Source organism: Pyrus communis, chromosome 2 (genome assembly GCF_963583255.1).
Source record: "Pyrus communis chromosome 2, drPyrComm1.1, whole genome shotgun sequence".
Classification (NCBI taxonomy): Eukaryota; Viridiplantae; Streptophyta; class Magnoliopsida; order Rosales; family Rosaceae; genus Pyrus; species Pyrus communis.
In genome coordinates, this window is record NC_084804.1 from 14,560,469 (window position 1) to 14,578,568 (window position 18,100).

The 18,100-nt window shown below is 35.9% G+C and overlaps 1 protein-coding gene, 1 long non-coding RNA gene and 1 pseudogene across 2 annotated transcripts; 2 read left to right on the forward strand and 1 right to left on the reverse strand.

The window, feature by feature from the left end:
• The first annotated feature begins 1,448 nt into the window (after window positions 1–1,448).
• The window catches only part of LOC137724833 (disease resistance protein RUN1-like), a 46,578-nt pseudogene continuing 29,926 nt past the window's right edge, over window positions 1,449–18,100 (forward strand).
• LOC137725707 (disease resistance protein Roq1-like) lies at window positions 2,155–6,831 on the forward strand. The gene is made up of 5 exons (XM_068464478.1): window positions 2,155–2,179; window positions 2,495–3,011; window positions 3,145–4,243; window positions 4,582–4,866; window positions 4,959–6,831. Exons 2-5 carry the CDS (start codon window positions 2,500–2,502, stop codon window positions 6,660–6,662), a joined length of 3,600 nt encoding a protein of 1,199 aa, XP_068320579.1. The 5' UTR covers window positions 2,155–2,179; window positions 2,495–2,499; the 3' UTR covers window positions 6,663–6,831.
• On the reverse strand, window positions 7,087–9,109 carry LOC137725709 (uncharacterized). Its single transcript, XR_011067537.1, has 3 exons — window positions 8,777–9,109; window positions 7,771–7,947; window positions 7,087–7,683 (listed from the first exon to the last, which is right to left on the reverse strand). It is a non-coding gene; the product is annotated as an uncharacterized lncRNA (long non-coding RNA).

Here is an 18,100-nt window from a genome sequence, read left to right on the forward strand (position 1 = left end):
TAAAATTATTTTTAAAACTGAACACACGCTTGTTTTTTAAACTAAACACAATTAGGGTGCATTGATTATTTCTTAGACTAAATATGGTATGACAAGTTATCGGCGGGAAACGAGATCGTAGTTCTCGCTCACAAGTCAATGCCACCGTCAACACCGTACACTGCCCGCATGGGGCATGAATCTGCTGCTCGGGCTTTGTCACACCACTCACCACCGACATTACAATTGCTTTCTCTCTCTCTCTCATCCCTAACTGCTTTTGTCATTTTCTTTTGTGGCCTCAAGATATCTTCCTCCTCAATTACCAACCGCGCGTTTTCCTCGACAACATCAAAAGCCAATTAAATATTATTTTTACTAATTAATAAAACATTAATTTTCAATTAAACTTCATAAAATTACTAATTTAATCATTTAATTAAAATAAAATATGAATAAGAAATATAAGTTAGAAATATAATTTTACACAATCAAATTTTATTTTATTTTTTAAATCTTATTTACATGTAATTTTAATATATTTTTAATTATAAAAGAAAAAAAATTTCTCACTCCCACGTTCTTCATCACTCAATTCCTCTCTCTTTCTATTTTAAAAACAAATAGAAATTTTCTCATACACTTTATGTGTGCTTTTCTGTTAATTTTCATTAAATATTATTTTTTATTAAAATACTATCTCTCCACTATACAGACCTTTTCCATTAAATACTATTTTTTTAGGAAAATATTATTTTCCATGGATTTTCCAAAGGCATGTGTCTGCTGACGAGGCTTTACCCAAACGCTACACGGCGGTGAAACAGACAAATTAAAATCCAGTGACTAAACCAATATGAATAAATCCATAATCTTCCAAGAAACGAGGTCGTGCATATATAAAACAACTGCAAAATAATTATACACAGAGCGGCTGTCTGTGAGATAATTTGGTTAAAATTCAAAAATTTTGAAGTTTTTTTTTATTAGTTTTCTTTAATTATTAAGATACATTTAATTTGATTTAACTATAATATAGTAAAGAGATTGATAGTTGTAACGATTGTGTAATATCTTATGGTAAAATCAAACAAATGAATCTATAACTTTAAATTTTTTTTATTAATAATTTAATGAGTTGATTTGTTACTTGTGCTCGGAAATACAGATTTCAAATCTTGTTCAATCTCCATTGGTGAACAACTATACCCTCAGCCCTCTATAATTATGTAGTGTGGAATTCACATATTTTTTTTATGGAAATTGTTTGGAAATTTCTTGAAAGAAAATGGTGATAGACTAATCAAGGAAAATTCAAAACCTGTGCGCAAAGCGCGTAAAGGGAGGGCCCCATCACATGTGCCCCTTTTATCCTTTTGTAACTGGTTGTCTCTTACTCAAAAGTTTTTCCAGAAGGGCCTCTGGAGCTTTGTGCATCTTGTCAAAAGCCAATTCAGGTAAAATCTGGGCTAGTCTCCCTCTACCCCTCTATCGTTTGTTTCATTAGATCCTCCTTAATTCTGAACTACTCTCTCTCTCTCTCTCTCTCTCTCTCTCTCTCGCTTTATTGTATCCTCCTTAATTTTGAACCAGTCTCTCGTTCTCTCTACTGCTGGATCTGAAAACTAAGAAGTAATTGTTTTGGATATATTATTTTGAAGGTGAAGTTTTCTTATTTTGAAGGTGGAGAAAACAAACAAGCCATTGTCAAATTGGTAACTTGTCAGAGGTTCGTCACTGTTTAATGTTTACCGATACTGTTAAAGGCTCTTTCTATATTTTTTGTCATTTCTTTTTAATTAATAAGTTTAGTTGTTATGTTATGCTGGCATTTAATTTACTAATTAGTATTTTTTATGTCTGCTGTTAATTTCTTCTCCGGTGACCTGTCACCGGATGTCAATTTGTTTTGTTCGCATCTTGATCAATTGTCTTCCTTTTGACGTTTGGATTAAACGGTTCTCTTAACAGAGGTTCTGAAAAGCTTCATTACAAAGGATTGAAAGAGAAAGCGCCAATGGAAATAGAAAACAAGGAAGAGAACAGAAGACAAAGGTCTCAAGTTGATTTTTTGCATCCTTTTTGTGTGGTGTTTTTTGGTATGCATGATAATCTGATTTATGTTTATTGACTATACGAAACATAACCAAAACATCACTTGCAGGAATCGATTGTGAGGGGAGCAAAGCAAGGAGAAAAGGTTTGCATTTATATCATTTTATGGTTTTCAAATACTAGTAGCTTTACATGCCGAGAAGTGAGATGACTTTGTTCATGTTAAGATTGCAAATATATGAATATCTTTATTTAAAGTATAGTTTTTTAAAGAAAATACGTGCCTATCATGTGCTCCATTCTCTACTTTCGGTCATCTCTCACTCATTGAAACTTTGTGCATCTACTCAAAAGCCAATTCTAAGTTCTCCTTAATTCCTGCAACGTCATAATATTATTTCTCTTTAATTAACAATTAATCTCTCTGCAACTACATCTTTTTGCTGGATCTGAAAACTAGAGGTTATGGATATCGCTTCTTCTTCTTCATCCACTGCTGCTCCTGCTGATGCTGATGCTGATGATACCAAAAAGTACGATGTGTTTATTAGTTTCAGAGGTGAGGACACCCGCCGTACTTTCACCAGCCACCTCCACGCTGCCTTACTTGAGAAAAAAATCACAACTTATATTGATGACAAGCTTAAGAGAGGAGATGAAATCGCACCTGCCCTTCTCCAAGCAATCAAGGAATCAGAGCTTTCAGTGATCATTTTCTCGAAAGACTACGCTTCTTCCACGTGGTGTTTGGATGAGCTTGTGCATATCCTAGCATGCAAGGAAAAACATGGCCAGTTGGTTATACCCATTTTTTACGACACCCTTCCATCGGATGTACGAAAACAACGGGGGAGTTATGAGGTTGCATTTGCTCAACTTGAGCAACGTTTCCAGAACAGTATCGACAAGGTGCACAAGTGGAGGGATGCTTTGACGAAGGCAGCAGATATATCTGGTTTTGATTCAAAAAATTATGGGTAACTAACTAATTCTTTTAACTAGTATAAAATTATAAATTTTCTTTAAACTTGTGATGATTTTATTGTGCTAAGATTTTGTAAGGTATGAACATTTAAGACTAACTATTACTTTCCTACGTATATATGCCAGGACGGATGCTGATTTAGTTAAGAAAGTTGTTGAAGATATTTGGACCAAATTGTGTCGCGCATCATCCTGCGATTTAAAGGGCTTTGTTGGAATTGAAAGCCGCATCGAGCAGGTCGAATCGCTATTAGGCATTCATTCATCGGATGCTTGCATCACTGTCGGTATTTTGGGCATGGGTGGTATTGGCAAGACCACCCTTGCTGAAACTATATTTCACAAACTTTCTTCTAAATTCGAAGCTTCTTGTTTTGTTAAGAATGTTAGGGAGAACTCAGAAAAAGCAGATGGACTACATCAATTGGAAAAAACACTTCTTAAGGAGATATTAAAGGAAGATGATCTATCCATAGTATCAACTGGTGTTCGAAAAAGGCTCAGCCGCACAAAGGTCCTCATTGTTCTTGATGATGTGAGTAGTTCAATGCAAATAGAACGTTTAGCTGGAGATCGTCTTCGGTATGGCACTGGAAGTAGAATCATTATCACAACTAGAGATAGGGGCACACTTGGGCAAACTGTTGAAGAGGATGATATCTACGAGGTTGAGGTACTAAAACCGGATGACGCTCTTCAGCTCTTCTGTTCGCGTGCTTTCAAGAATAACAGTACGCGTATAACAGATTATAAGGAGTTGGCAGAAAAGGCGGTGGCTTATGCCAAAGGCGTTCCTTTAGCTCTTACAGTTTTGGGGTCCTTGTTCTTCAATTGCAAGAGCAAAGAAGAATGGGAAGATGAATTCAACAAATTGAAACGATTTCCCAATGAAGATATTCAGAAAGTGTTGAGAATAAGTTATGATAGATTGAGAGAAAATGAGGAGGAGATATTTCTGGAGATAGCATGTTTTCATAAAGGGCAGTTTGTCGTTGAGGTAAAACGAATGTTAGATGTTCGTGGATTCTTTGCGACATCTGGAATTAGAATTCTCATTGAGATGTCTCTCATATCAATTGATTCAAAACTGAAAACCATAGAGATGCATGATTTGCTACAAGAAATGGGTCGGAAAATTGTTCAAGAACAAGGTATTAAAGATCCCGGTAAACGGAGTAGGTTGTTCAATCATGAGGATGTTGATCATGTATTGAGCAGTAACATGGTAAGAGCCAAATGCATTCTATTTTTTTTTCTTCTGTTTTTTAGAAAATAAAAATTACAAACTTGAGATGATAACACAACGAAGTAAAACTAATTTATAATAAAGAAGTGAAATTGTTAAAAGATGAATTTGATTGAATATTTATTGTGTTAGGAAGTGTTTGGAATATGAACAAATGTTTGTTTATTTAGACGAGTAGAGGAGGATACAATTATGTTGGATATTTGACTAGACTAAGACACTTGTACATGATTAACATTGCAAATACTCTTTGTTCCAAATGTGCGTTACATTTTAATATGTTAATATTCACATTTAAACTTTATTCTTATTCTCAGGAAACTCCAAATGTTGAAGCCATACGGGTTGATGATTGGTATAAGGAGCGTGAATACCGACCATTGAAACGTGCGGACTTCAAAAAGATGTCTAACCTAATAATGCTAATTGTACAATACGGTCATCTTGTCCTTCCTGATTCTCTAGACCTTCCTGATTCTCTTCGTTATCTTGAGTGGAGGTGGTATAGTCTGGAATCTTTGCCATCAAATTTTTGTCCGGAAAATCTAGTTGAGCTTCATATGCCAGGTAGCAAAGTTAAGGAGCTTTGGAAAGAAGAGCAGGTATATTATATTATATGCCTATTTTAATTCTTGTATAAAATCAAGTGTAGAAATTATATTAATTCTTTATATTTCTATTTCATTTGTTGCAGATACTTGTCAACTTACAAGTTATCGATCTGTCAACCTGTGAGGATCTAACTAAAGTTCCAAATCTCTCTAGGAGTCTAAAAATTGTGAAGATAAATCTCTGGGGCTGTCACAGTTTGGTTGAAATTCCTTTGTATTTTCAACATCTTGACAAGCTTATTCATCTTAGTTTGGGGGACTGCACGAGTCTCAAGTATCTTCCAAAGATGCCAGGAAGTATTCAATACTTAAATTTAAGTTACACTGGTATAAAGGAGGTGCCTGAATCAGTTTGGTCTAACGAAAATATTTCTTACTTGAATATAAGTTGTTGCAAAGACCTTAAGAAACTTCCAAGCAGCAGGTGTAAGTTGAAAAATCTCAATCTCCATAGGTGCCCTAAATTTGAAAACTTTCCAGAGATTTTGGAGCCAGTGGAACATTTGAAGTCCATAGTTTTAATTGAAACAGCAGTTACAGAGCTACCCTCATCGATCTGTAATTTGAAATATCTTGAGAGTCTTGATCTCTCCTTTTGCTCTAGATTTTCCAAATTCCCTGAAATCTTGAAGCCAATGGAACAATTGGTGTCTCTTTGTTTGGTAGGCACAGCTGTCGAAATGCTTCCTTCGTCAATTGGAAATCTAAATAGGCTTCAAGATTTAGACCTTAGTTGGTGCGAGCAACTTAAGGATGTCCCAACAAGTATCTCCAGTTTAACCAATCTTAAACGTCTCAAATTTGAGGGCTGTCGGAGACTTGAAAAATTGCCTTCCACTCTCTGTTTTTGCTCTTTAGAAGAACTAGAACTGAGCCGGAGCGGTATATTGGAAATACCAGCAAGCATCAAACAAGCTTCTCGGTTGTCTATGCTCGACTTAGGCGGGTGCGATCAGCTTCAATCTATACCAGAGCTCCCAGTGCTATGTGATGTTCACGCTCAAGGCTGCACGTCGCTGAAGATAGTGTCAAGTTCAAGGACAGCACTCACACAAGGTTGGGATAAACCTAAGTATTGTTGCAGAATCTTTACTAATTGCCCAAAATTGGATAATAATTCAAGGAGCAACATAATGGATGAAGCACAGATTGCAATTATGCGAATGGCAACTGTTGCGCCTTTTGAGTACCATCGCCGGCATCATAATCCCTGGCCTCAGATTAAGATTGCATATTCAGGAAAAGAAATTCCAAATTGGTTCAGCTATCAAAATGAGGGATCTTCAGTAGACATCGAGCTTTGTCCAGATTGGTTTCGAACAGGTTTATTTGGTTTCGCTCTCTCTGTTGTTGTTTCTCGGGTTTCAAATGTGCTGTATAAACCCTGGAGGGTAAGAGCCCATTTCATGGTCAAATTCTTGGGTGAAAACCATGAACTGTTCAGTTCTAAGTACATTATCCCAGGCAAAGGCTACCGTAACGGCCAACATCACGTGCATGTGTGGAATGAGGCCTTTAGAAGTGAAGAGGTAGGAAAAAACTGCTCCCCTGATGTTTACAAACTTGCCAAAGAGGCCTCTGTTGTCTTCTACCCGGAACTTGGAAATTCTGCTTCCAAAATGAAGGTGGAAAGCTGTGGTATATGCCCATTGTATGCGGAAGATGCTGAGAAATTCAAATTTGGTCATGTGTTCAAGTCGAGGGGACCAAAAGTAGAAGAAGAAACAAGACAAGATGATGATTCCAAAGGTGGTGGATCAAGTGATGAGTCTGAAGCAAATGACTGATTAGGAAAAACTTTTTAAGGCAAATTTGTACTTTGATAGCTCACTTGTCTGACCAAGAAATAAGACAACAACTAGGCAAGGGCTTTATTATTTTGGTATTGTTTATGCTTTATACATAATAAAGCGCTAGTTATGGAAGTGTATAATAGCCTATTTGTTATCTTTAAAACTTGATTTACCTTTATATCATAACCATAGACATTAATTAACACACCATGCCAGGGCAAAGTAAAAATCTCACAACCAAGCACGATAGTTTGAACATTCAACACGACAAAAATATGCGATTGTTCAATGGCTGAACTGCAATGAGCCAAAAATATGAACGGCCCGATTGGACTAACACCGGCAAAGCTCAGTGTTCTTGTTTGCACCAAACAAAGATCAGCGAAACAAATTTTATTAGAGAGGGTAAAAAATTACAGAGTATTAAGGCTGAAAATAGAAAGGCACAGCCCCAGTTTAATTATCCAGTCATCAAATTTGTAACAACGATAAAGTTATAGGGCTCTTTGCTTCAATAGGACTAGGAACTTTCCAAAATTAAGGAGAAAAATTATACGTCGCGCTACAAGCTAAAGGAAGAAAAGAATGAAGATACATTACAGGTTCGATTGCTGAACTGCATTTTGACCCGGAAATATTCAATTTTCTCTCTAGCATCCAAGATTTCTTTCCCCAAGTCTCTGGGATATTTGTTATGATTTGACACTTACCAGGAAGTAACATGCACACATAACTTTGCTGCTCAAGATGAGAAAATTGGGGAAACATTAAAGTTCTAAGTACCTTTTTATCAGCTTCAGTTGCTTCTTTGAACTTGAGTTCAGTGAGTTAACCTCCTCTGTACTCAGTTGATCTACAAGATGTTTCTCCAATTCCAGTACTCTGGGTTTCCGCTAATTGGCCTGCTGCTTTTCCTCAGCATGAGAAGGAGCAACTGTCTTCGGTGGCCTTCCTCCAGCTAGGGGTGCCATGTGCCGAGCACCAAGACCAGGCATCAGTTGCTGTTGTTGAAAGCCTTTTAAAGTGAAAAATAAGAAACTATTCTCCAACGAAGAAAGACATGTTTCAAAATATAAAAGTGATTTGTTTTATGGATGAATACCAGAAGCAGGTCTCCAGGCTACATTGCCAACATTGGAGTAATTATTTGCAGGTTCACAAATATTGGATTTAGCAAACATAACATTGCTTGGTAGCACTGCTGGAAGAGGGCATCCCTCCCTAAACCGCTCCATCAAAGATAATGCGGCATGATGGGTAGTCATTCTATCAATCTAGACTGCACATTTAGACATGACTCAGTTTAATAGTATATATTTATGGATGTTCGTATGTCAATTGGCCAGCAAAAGATTACTCCTAATCACAAATTAAATTTTATATCTACAAAATATCTATGGCATATGTAAGTTTTTACATCAAAATGCGAACACATCATGCAACGAATGAACATCCAGCAGCAAAGCATCTCGCAGAAAAATATGATTGATTGAGCCTGTTATGTTCAGCAATTCAAGCTAATGAGAGAGTGCATTCATATAATCAATATTTAACATAATATGCCCCTGGTTTATCATTTTATATGGCAATTCCTTCAGCAAAACAAGTATACAGCTTTAAGAACCTATTTGTCGATATGATCCTGACCCAAGAACATTTCCCCCGTATGCGACAATCCTAACTACTCCATAGTCATCTTATACTGCAGGTTTTCACTACTGCACAATTTCTAAAGTCTGCTTACCCCCTCAGGTCGAACGGATACACCAGAAGGTATATTAATGAACTGATAACATAACTCTCTCAACCTCACTAACTGTAGTATAAATTTTTCATCTACTTATTTTCTACCATTTGAACATCAATTGCGCATTTATACTAACACGAAATAAAAAACTCAGCTTAGATAAGAGAATTAAGCTACAATTAGACTACACATTTACCACTTCAACTACAATTAGACTACAAATTCAAAATCAATCTGATTCGGAACACAAATATAATCATACACACACATCCAATTATACATATACACACATGCATATACATATATATATATATATATAGAGAGAGAGAGAGAGAGAGAGAGAGAGAGAGAGAGAGAGTACCTGAGCAAGGACCTGTTTGGGTGACCAGAGCCCTGGAAGAAAGTGACGGCTTCATTGCCACTAATCCGGCCATCGCGGTCCAAATCGGCCCGTCGGAAATACGCATCGAAGAGATCCACATTTGCCGATTGGTTCTGCAGCGATGCCATCGCCACCGTCGGATTGCGATTCGCGGGAGATCAGACCACGGAATCAATCGAGAGCGCCGCGCGCTCAAGCTGCAGTACACATAAGGAGCGCCCGGAAGAATCAGAAAACCACGAATTCGGAGGACCATGATTTGGTTGCCTTTCTTCTCCGATTCGGAGGAAAATCAAAAGACGACGGAGACACTGAGCGATGCCGGTGGTTTGGGGTAGAAAAACGATGATTTTTCGTTTTGATTTTTTGTGACAAAAATGGTGCTGTATTTGTGTTATATTTCAAAATTACCACTGGTCGTAATGAGCCCGGCCCATTAGGTACTACCATTTAGAAATCGAGTTGGTTTGCAAGTTTATGTTTTCGATTTGTCGACTTAATGCGAGATTGAGAAGGAAGCTACAATTTAATGCGAGATTGAGAAGGTGCACATATAGAAAGGTGCAAATTCATGCGAGATTAAGAAGGAAGCTACAATTTAGAAATCAAAGTCATTTGTTTGTCGGATATTTGCTATGTTACATTGTGAGATTGTAAATCGCAGATGTACATTTGGACATCGTTCTGTAAATCCGTCTAAAGAAGAAACCTAATTGATAATCTATACACACCCATACGTATTAACTACTCTTATCATGGCCAACAAGTAGCTCATGTCCACAACGGTTTTGTGTTCACGTTTCGTCGGTTTCACGTCTTCTTTTTCTTTAAGGGCACGATCAATGATTAGCATTCTAAATATGATTATAAACCCTTCAAATAACTTCATTAGTTGGTACAATTAAGGCATTTTGATTGATCCCTTTTGTGATCACCTCATTTTTGCCATTTAATTAATCCCTGAAACTTCTTGCATTACATGATGTGCATGGAAAGGTCTATTAAATAAAACATTGGGGATCTTTGAAGTAGTACTATGTTTCATATCAAAATCAAAGAACCGGCCTAATAATTGATGTAATTAGTAAACATTGACACATAATGTAATGCATTCTTAATTGGAGCTACAACCTTGTCTAGTTTCCATTTTTTGTAAATGTATATGTTAGTTTGGCGTATGTCATCGGCCACTCTAGATTGAATTGGGCAACTTCGTTGTGGATGCTTCTTTTGTTCTCAGTTGTAGCAAAAATGTCTCAATCACTAAGACGAATTTCTCGAATTTTATCAAGTACATGTCAATTTATGTGCTCCTAACTATTTTTTAGTATAAATAGTTGCACCTTCTTATTTGCAAATATTAAGAACAGTTGCTCACGTGTGCGTAAACGGTAGGCTATGAATACAAACATAACTTATATTCTAATAGGATATTTGGTGTTAAAAGATAAATAATAAAGTTGAATATTTTTTAGTATACCGAAAATACGATCTAATACATCAAGTGCTGTTTTCCAATCATGGACTATATTTAATAAGTTACTATTTTTTTTTTTTTGAGATATATTTAATAAGTTACTATTAAAAGATAACTCTTGATTTGGTTAATATGAAAAGAAAAGGAAATTAGGGTATTATTATTTTATATTAATATGAATATTACTTAATTATTTTGTCAGACATTTATCCATTAGCTGGTGTAGCAGCTAATGGGAGGCCTGGACTGCATACGGCGCTTCCCCAACGCCCACTTCCACCGCCATTTATGTCCCCTGGCCTCTCCACCTCCTCCGTCTTCATCACCGCCGGCGAAAACCCTCCTCCTATTCTCTCCCACATCAAACACCCAAACTAGAACAATCAACACCAAAAATGCCAGTGCTGGGTACAAGAAGGAAAAGATGAAGATGGCAGAGATCTGACTCTCAGACCTCCTTTCTCCCTCCCTCAAAACCAACAAACCCAGCAACAAAAACAACAAAACGATGAGGATGACGATGACAAAGCAGAAGAACAAGAAGAAGGGGAAGATGAAAACATCATTATTCGGACTTTTAATCCAACAATCCTAAACATCATTATCCAATAGAATTAGGAAAAACCTCAGGTCGAACGGATACACCAGAAGGTATATTAATGACCTGAGAACATAACTCTCTCAACCTCACTAACTGTAGTATAAATTCTTCATCTACTTATTTTCTACCATTTCAACATCAATTCCGCATTTTACTAACACGAAATAAAAACCTCAACTTAGATAAGAGAATTAAGACATCCCCAACTCACATTTACCACTTCAACTACAATTAGACTACAAATTCAAAATCAATCTGATTCTGAACACAGTTCCACCACCATCAAATCCCGATCAACCACTACAATTACAAAAATATAATCATACACACACACATCCAATTGTACATATATACACAAGCACATACATATATGTATATAGAGAGAGTACCTGCGCAAGGACCTGTTTGGGGAGACCAGAGCCCTGGAAGAAAGCGACGACTTCATTGCCACTAATCCGGCCATCGCGGTCCAAATCGGCCCGTCGGACATACGCATCGAATAGATCCACATTCGCCGATTGGTTCTGCGTCGATGCCATTGCCACCGTCGGATTGCGATTCGCGGAAGATCAGACCATGGAACCAATCCAGAGCACCTCGCTCTCAGGCTGCCGTACGCGTGAGGAGCGCCGGAAGAATAAGAAAACCACTAATTCGAAGGACCAGGATTTGGTTGCCTTTCTTCTCCAATTCGGAGGAAAATCAGAAGACAACGGAGACACTGAACGATGATTTTTTCCATTTTATTTTTTTGTGACAAAAACGACACTGTAGTTGTATGATATTTCAAAATTACCACTGGCCCTAATGAGCCCAGCCCCATTAGGTACCACCACAACAAATACAATTTAGAAATCAGGGTTGGTTAGCAAGTTTATGTTTTCGATTTGTCAAATTGTACAAAGTGGGGAAACAAAAACGTGCACATTTGTCAACTTGTACAAATTAATGCGAGATTAAGAAGGAAGCTACAATTTAGAAATCAGAATAATTTGTGTTGTCGGATATTTGACATGTTATATTGCCAGATTGTAAATCGTAGCTGTACATGTAGACATTGCTCTGTAAAAATCTAAAGAGAAAACCTAATTGATAATCTGTACACACCCATATAGATTAACTACTCTTATCATGGCCAACAAGCAACTCATGTCGTTCACGCTTCGTCAGTTTCAGATCCTCTTCTTCTTTAACTAGACGATCAATGTTTAGTGTTTTAAAATATGATTATAAATACTTTAAATAACTTCATTAGTTGGTACAATTAAGGCATTTTGATTGATCCCTTTTGTGATTACCTCATTTTCTCTATTTAATTAGTCCGTAAAACTTATTGTATTACATGATGTGCATGGAAAGATCTATTAAATAAAACATTAGGGATCTCTGAAGTTGTACTAAGTTTCAGATCAAAATTACAAAACAGGCCAAAATCCTCAGAACTGGTCAGCTTAATAATTGATGTAATAAGTAAACATCAACACATAATGTAATGCATTCTTAATTGGAGTTACAACCTTGTCTAGTTTCCCTTTTTTTTTTGTAACTGCATATGTTGGTTTGGCGTATGTCGCCGGCCAATCTGCATTGACGTGTTCAACTCCATTGAGGGAGCTTCTTTGGTTCCCAGTTGTAGCAAATATCTCAATCACCGAGACGAATTTCTCAAATTTTGTCAAGTACATGTCAATTTATGTGCTCCTAACTATTTTTAGTATGAATAGTTGCACTTTCTTATTTGCAAATGCTAAGAACAGTTGCTCACATGTACATAAACTGTAAGTTATGAATACGAACATAACTTGGATTCTAATTGGGAATTTGATGTTACAACATAAATATTAAAGTTAAGCATTATTCATGTGGTATGTGTGATGGTATGTATCGCTCAAGTTTCAACATCCTTCCAATTACATTTAATAACAAAAGTATTCTGTGCAAAAGATCTGTTCTCTATTCAAAGAACAGTATTTCCATTATTTTTTTATCAATGACAAATTGCCACTCAATTCCACATATAGGAGAAATTTTTTTAATGTGCCGAAAATACGGTCTAATACACCAAGTGTCATAACATAAGTTGTTGAATTTTTGTTTTCTTCAAATATCGAATCATTTGTAATATGACATAGTATAATGGACCTTGTTTCAGACGCACTATCATTGCACACATAGATGGACTATATGAAAGGATCCTCTTTAAATCCCAATTGATTTAAAGAAAAAATGGAAATATTGATTCTAATATGGAAGGATCCTCTTTAAATTGTGTCCTCCACATAAAATGCTTGTAATGCTTGTGATGCTAATATGAAAGGATCCTCTTTAAATCCCAATTGATTGAAATTCACCATAGTAAACTTTGACTATTAACCCATTCGCACTTAAATAACATCACAACTCGACCCCTATCTCCTGCCTCGGTAGGACCACAATATTTAACCTCGAACATATCTACAACTCTGCCATAACAATTCACTTGCCCAATTGCTCCAGGAACATTTGCAGGTACAAAGACACCACAATTTTGATTCTTATGCTTATCATCCACAAATTTTATACGAAATTTGAACCCATGAACAATGTGACTTTTATATCTACTCACAACCCTACTAGGGTAATTAGCTAGCCAATGCAAGTCTTGAGATATCAACGTGTCATTAGCATGACATCTTGAATTCATCTGTAATAAGTATGAAGATAAAAATTGACAGAATAACTATAAACATGTTATAATTAAAATGCAAAACTTAATGTGATTGTTATATCAACTCACATGTTGCTTGAACCATTCTGGAAATTATTTCTTGCTTAGCTCCTTAATTTGTCGCATAGTTAACCTTTCTCGACGATGTTTAGTTTTCAAGAATTCCTCATGTTGCCTAGACAATTATGTCCAAATTTAGATAATTAATTTTTCAAAGTTAAGAACAGCAATAAAACATTAAGATGTATGATTAAACGCTCTTACCTTCTAAATGGGCTAACTTCATCATAATTATTTAGAATGTATTTATGGCACTGATCAAGAACATTTAGGTTAAGCTCCACATTTTGTCCTGAACCCATATAACATCTTTTCGAGTCAAAAATTGATAACCCACCAGATACTCCACGTCCAATACCATCTTCATTTCGGCCTCTACGGGTACGACGAGACTCAACATCTCTAAGATACATGGAACAAAAGGACAAACACTCATCCACCAAATATACTTCAGTAATAGAACCTTCAGGACGACCCTTATTACGAATATAGCGCTTCAATGTTTGCAAATACCTATAATTATAAAACGAAATACAAATTATTATAATTATTAATTAGTTATGACTACAATAAAAAATTTATAAAAATGTATTCATTACCGCTCAATTGGATATATCCATCTATATTGAACAGGCTCTGCAAGAGCTGCTTCATTTGCCAAGTGAACTGGGAGGTGCACCATTATATCAAAAAATGCATGAGGGAATATTTTTTCAAGTTGACATAATGTCGAGGCAATTCTTGAATTCAATTACTTGAATCCTTCCTCAGACTCATTCTTACTACACAACTGTCTGAAAATTGCACTCAACTCTAATAATACCATAGTAACAGCTTTAGGCAAAACCGAGTGTATTGCAAGCGGGAGTAACTGCTGCATTAAAACATGGCAACCGTGACTTTTCAACCCATTTATTTTTCATTCATTCACGTGCATATATCGCGACAAATTTGATGAATATCCATTAGGGACCCGAATAGTAGACAACACTTTGCAAAACGTAGTTTTTTCTTCTCTTTTCAACGTGAACAATGATGGAGGTCGAAATTTCTATTTCCTTCTCTACGTGGGTGTTGATAAAAAAATAGATGCCACCAATAAGGTAGTTCATAAAAAATAGATTTCTTCTTCCATTGATTGTTACTACTTGTAATGCTCGAAGTTCTTCTTCTGCGTTGCCAAATTGAATCATCTTTGTTTGGTTTTCCAAAAATAAATCTCAATGCAGAAAGTTCTTCGAGACATTGTAAACCAGTCCACTGCCTTGGTGCACTACGATATTCTCGACGACCATAAAAGTTATGGTTTGCCTTCAAAGCCTATGATTATCTTCAAGAAATCGTCGATACCCCATATAACAAATCTTACGACTCGCTGAGAAGTAAATAGATTCTTTATCATGCATGCAATGTGGACAAGCTTTATAGCCATGTGTACTTCATCCTGACAACATTCCATAAGCCGGAAAATCATTTATAGTCCATAAGACGGCAGCCTTCATCGTAAAACTTTGGTTGGAATACGCATCATAAGTGGGAATGCCCACCTCCCACAACTCATTCAACTCGTTAATCAATGGATGTATGTATATATCAATCTCTTTACCAGGACTGCGCGGTCCTGGTATTGAGACAACAACAAATTTGGTTGCTTCATGTACATCTAAGGCGGCAAATTGTAAACATAAAACACCATAGGCCATGTGCTATGGTCATGCCTCATTTTCCCAAAAGGATTAAATCCATCACTGGCCAACCCTAATCGGACATTTCGAATTTCCGACGCAAAATCCGAATATAAATTATCCCAATGCTTCCATGCTGGAGAATCTGAAGGATGTCTCATAAACTCATCCTTAGGACATTCAGTTGTGTGCCACCTCATATGTTCAACCATATGCTTCGACATAAAAAATCTTTGTAATCGTGGTTTTAAAGGAAAATACCATATAACCTTAGCTGCGATCTTTTTTCTCGAGCTATCCTCTTTTACCACAAACCGAGCACACGGTCAAATCCGAAGTGTCTTTCTAATAGATCATGTAATCATTGGGACATGCATCAATTTTCACATACGTCAGACCCAAGTCATTTATAAGTTTTTTTGCCTTATAACAGGATTAGGGCAAACAATCCCCTTCAGGCAACATTCTTTTAATTAACTTCAGTAAAGTGGTGAAGATCTCGTCTAGCATTCCCGCTAAACACTTGATATGATACAGTCTTACAACTGCTTCCAATTTCTTAAACTCCGTACAACTTGGCCACAAATCTTGATCTGCCTCTTCAAGCAACCTAAAAAAAGTCTCCACCTCTTCTGGACGCCCTTCCCAAATAGAGGGTTCAGTAGACGGCCCAACACCTTCTTCTGTTAATGGTTGGACAAATACATCATTAAGAAAATCATGCATGCCAATCACCTCATCTCATATTTCTTCTTCTCCAATTGCCACGTTTTGCTCGCCATGATGTCGCCACCAAGCGTTTTTATAATCTTTATCCATATCATACAATATGAGATGCTCAACAATAGTGTTCCTAACAAAAGTATATCGATTACAACATCTTTTGCAATGACATCTAAACTTATCAAGACCAACACCATTTGCAACTGCTTGATCCAAAAACAAATTAATTCCAGTTGTATACGCTTCAAAATTTTGGGGTATCGTCAACCAACTCTTGTCCATGTTTTACCACTTTACGAGGGCAAAATATTACGTTGACACTAAGATGCCTACAATCTTTCAATCCCTATCATGTAGGCATAACTATTAGAATTTTCAATTTTTATCTTTCAACCCTCGAACTCTATCACGATTGCAATCTTTTAATTTTCAACACCTATTATGGTAAAAACAAATTAAAATAACAATTAGAGTGCAAAACAAATTAATTTAACATAATATATTTTTATATTACTAAATATTATAAGTTTATGTTATATTTAATATTGTTAATTTAACATAAATGCTTATAAATATTATTCATTTTCATTTTTTCATAACATTCAAGTGACAAAATTAATTAATTCGACTAATTATTTATTAATTTAACAAAAATAGTAGAAATTTATCTAAGTACTTAAATTAGAATTTTTAAATAAATAAACTTGTGTATTATACAATTTAAAAATTAAAGAATTTAGTGATAGAAACATGAATTATGGAAGAATTCCGTTGTAGATCAATTATTTATGTACTCAACCAGCTCAAATTAATTCCCTACAAGAATAATTGAAATTCTTAATTATGCGCGGAATTAATCCTAGGCTTGGGTATCCCATTAGATGAATTAGGTCAGATACCCAAAGTTCTGGCAACGATGGAAGAAATTTATTCTACTTTTTTTAGTACCTTTGTTAGCCTAGAAACATGGTTAAGCTTTGCATTGTTAGCCTAGAAACATGGTTAAGCTTTTGCAGAGTCGGATAACTTTGTGTTCTGTGTATTGTGTATGGTCTGTGTTTTGTACGTGTGTGTTGTGTGTTTTATGTGTGTGCGCGCGCATTGCTTATTCGTGGAGTTTGATTGATGATTTTTCCCCTAATCTTGAACTTTTCCACATTAATCACTACATCTGTTCATATATTATTGTTGTTGGCATGCCATCCTTTATTTTTCTCAACTGTGTAGTCTCTCATCCTTTATTTTTCTCTACTGAATTGATATTTTAGTTGGTATGAAATTTCAGATTAGCTTAAGGTAAAAAGCTCAAATTTCAATTGATATGAAATTGGGCTGACAAAATTTTAAGCCGAAGTCCAAATTTCAACCCACAAGCCCAAAATCTCAAGTTTCAACCCACAAACCCAAAACCCAAAAATCCAGTCCCAAAATACAGAAAACATTTCGAGAATTTTGAAATTCGAGAATACTGAAATTTCGAATCAGGATCGGTCTTCAGATTCTTGTCTTGAAAATGATCGGTTCAGGATTCAACATCCCTTATCAAACCAGCCATAATCATGACTTTCTTACTTTGGCCAAGGCACATATATTCAGATGAAATTCTAGACCTTTTTATGACCTCTCGATAGCCTTGGAAATAGAAGTCATAAACTAACCCATTGAATTATTAATGAATAACTAAGGGAGCTTTAATGAAAATGACTTGGATTAAGTTTATTTTTAAAGAGAAAATTATAGAAATGGTCCATCAACTAAATATCCATTATCATTGGTTCCTTAACTCATCAAAATGCACAACTATGGTCTTTTTCGTTAACTTCGTTAGAATTCCTTCAAAATGAATTATATTGAAACGACCATTGCTCTAATTGGGTTATAGTTGAGGGACTGTTGCTTCAATTGGGTTAAGTTGAGGGACAATTTCTCTAGATGAGTTAAAGCCAAGGGACTATTATTACAATATTTCTCATTTGATTTGCCCCTCGATTCAGTCTCATAGCGTAGCACATGACTTTTTTTTTTTACGGAAGTTCTAACATAGTTGCTG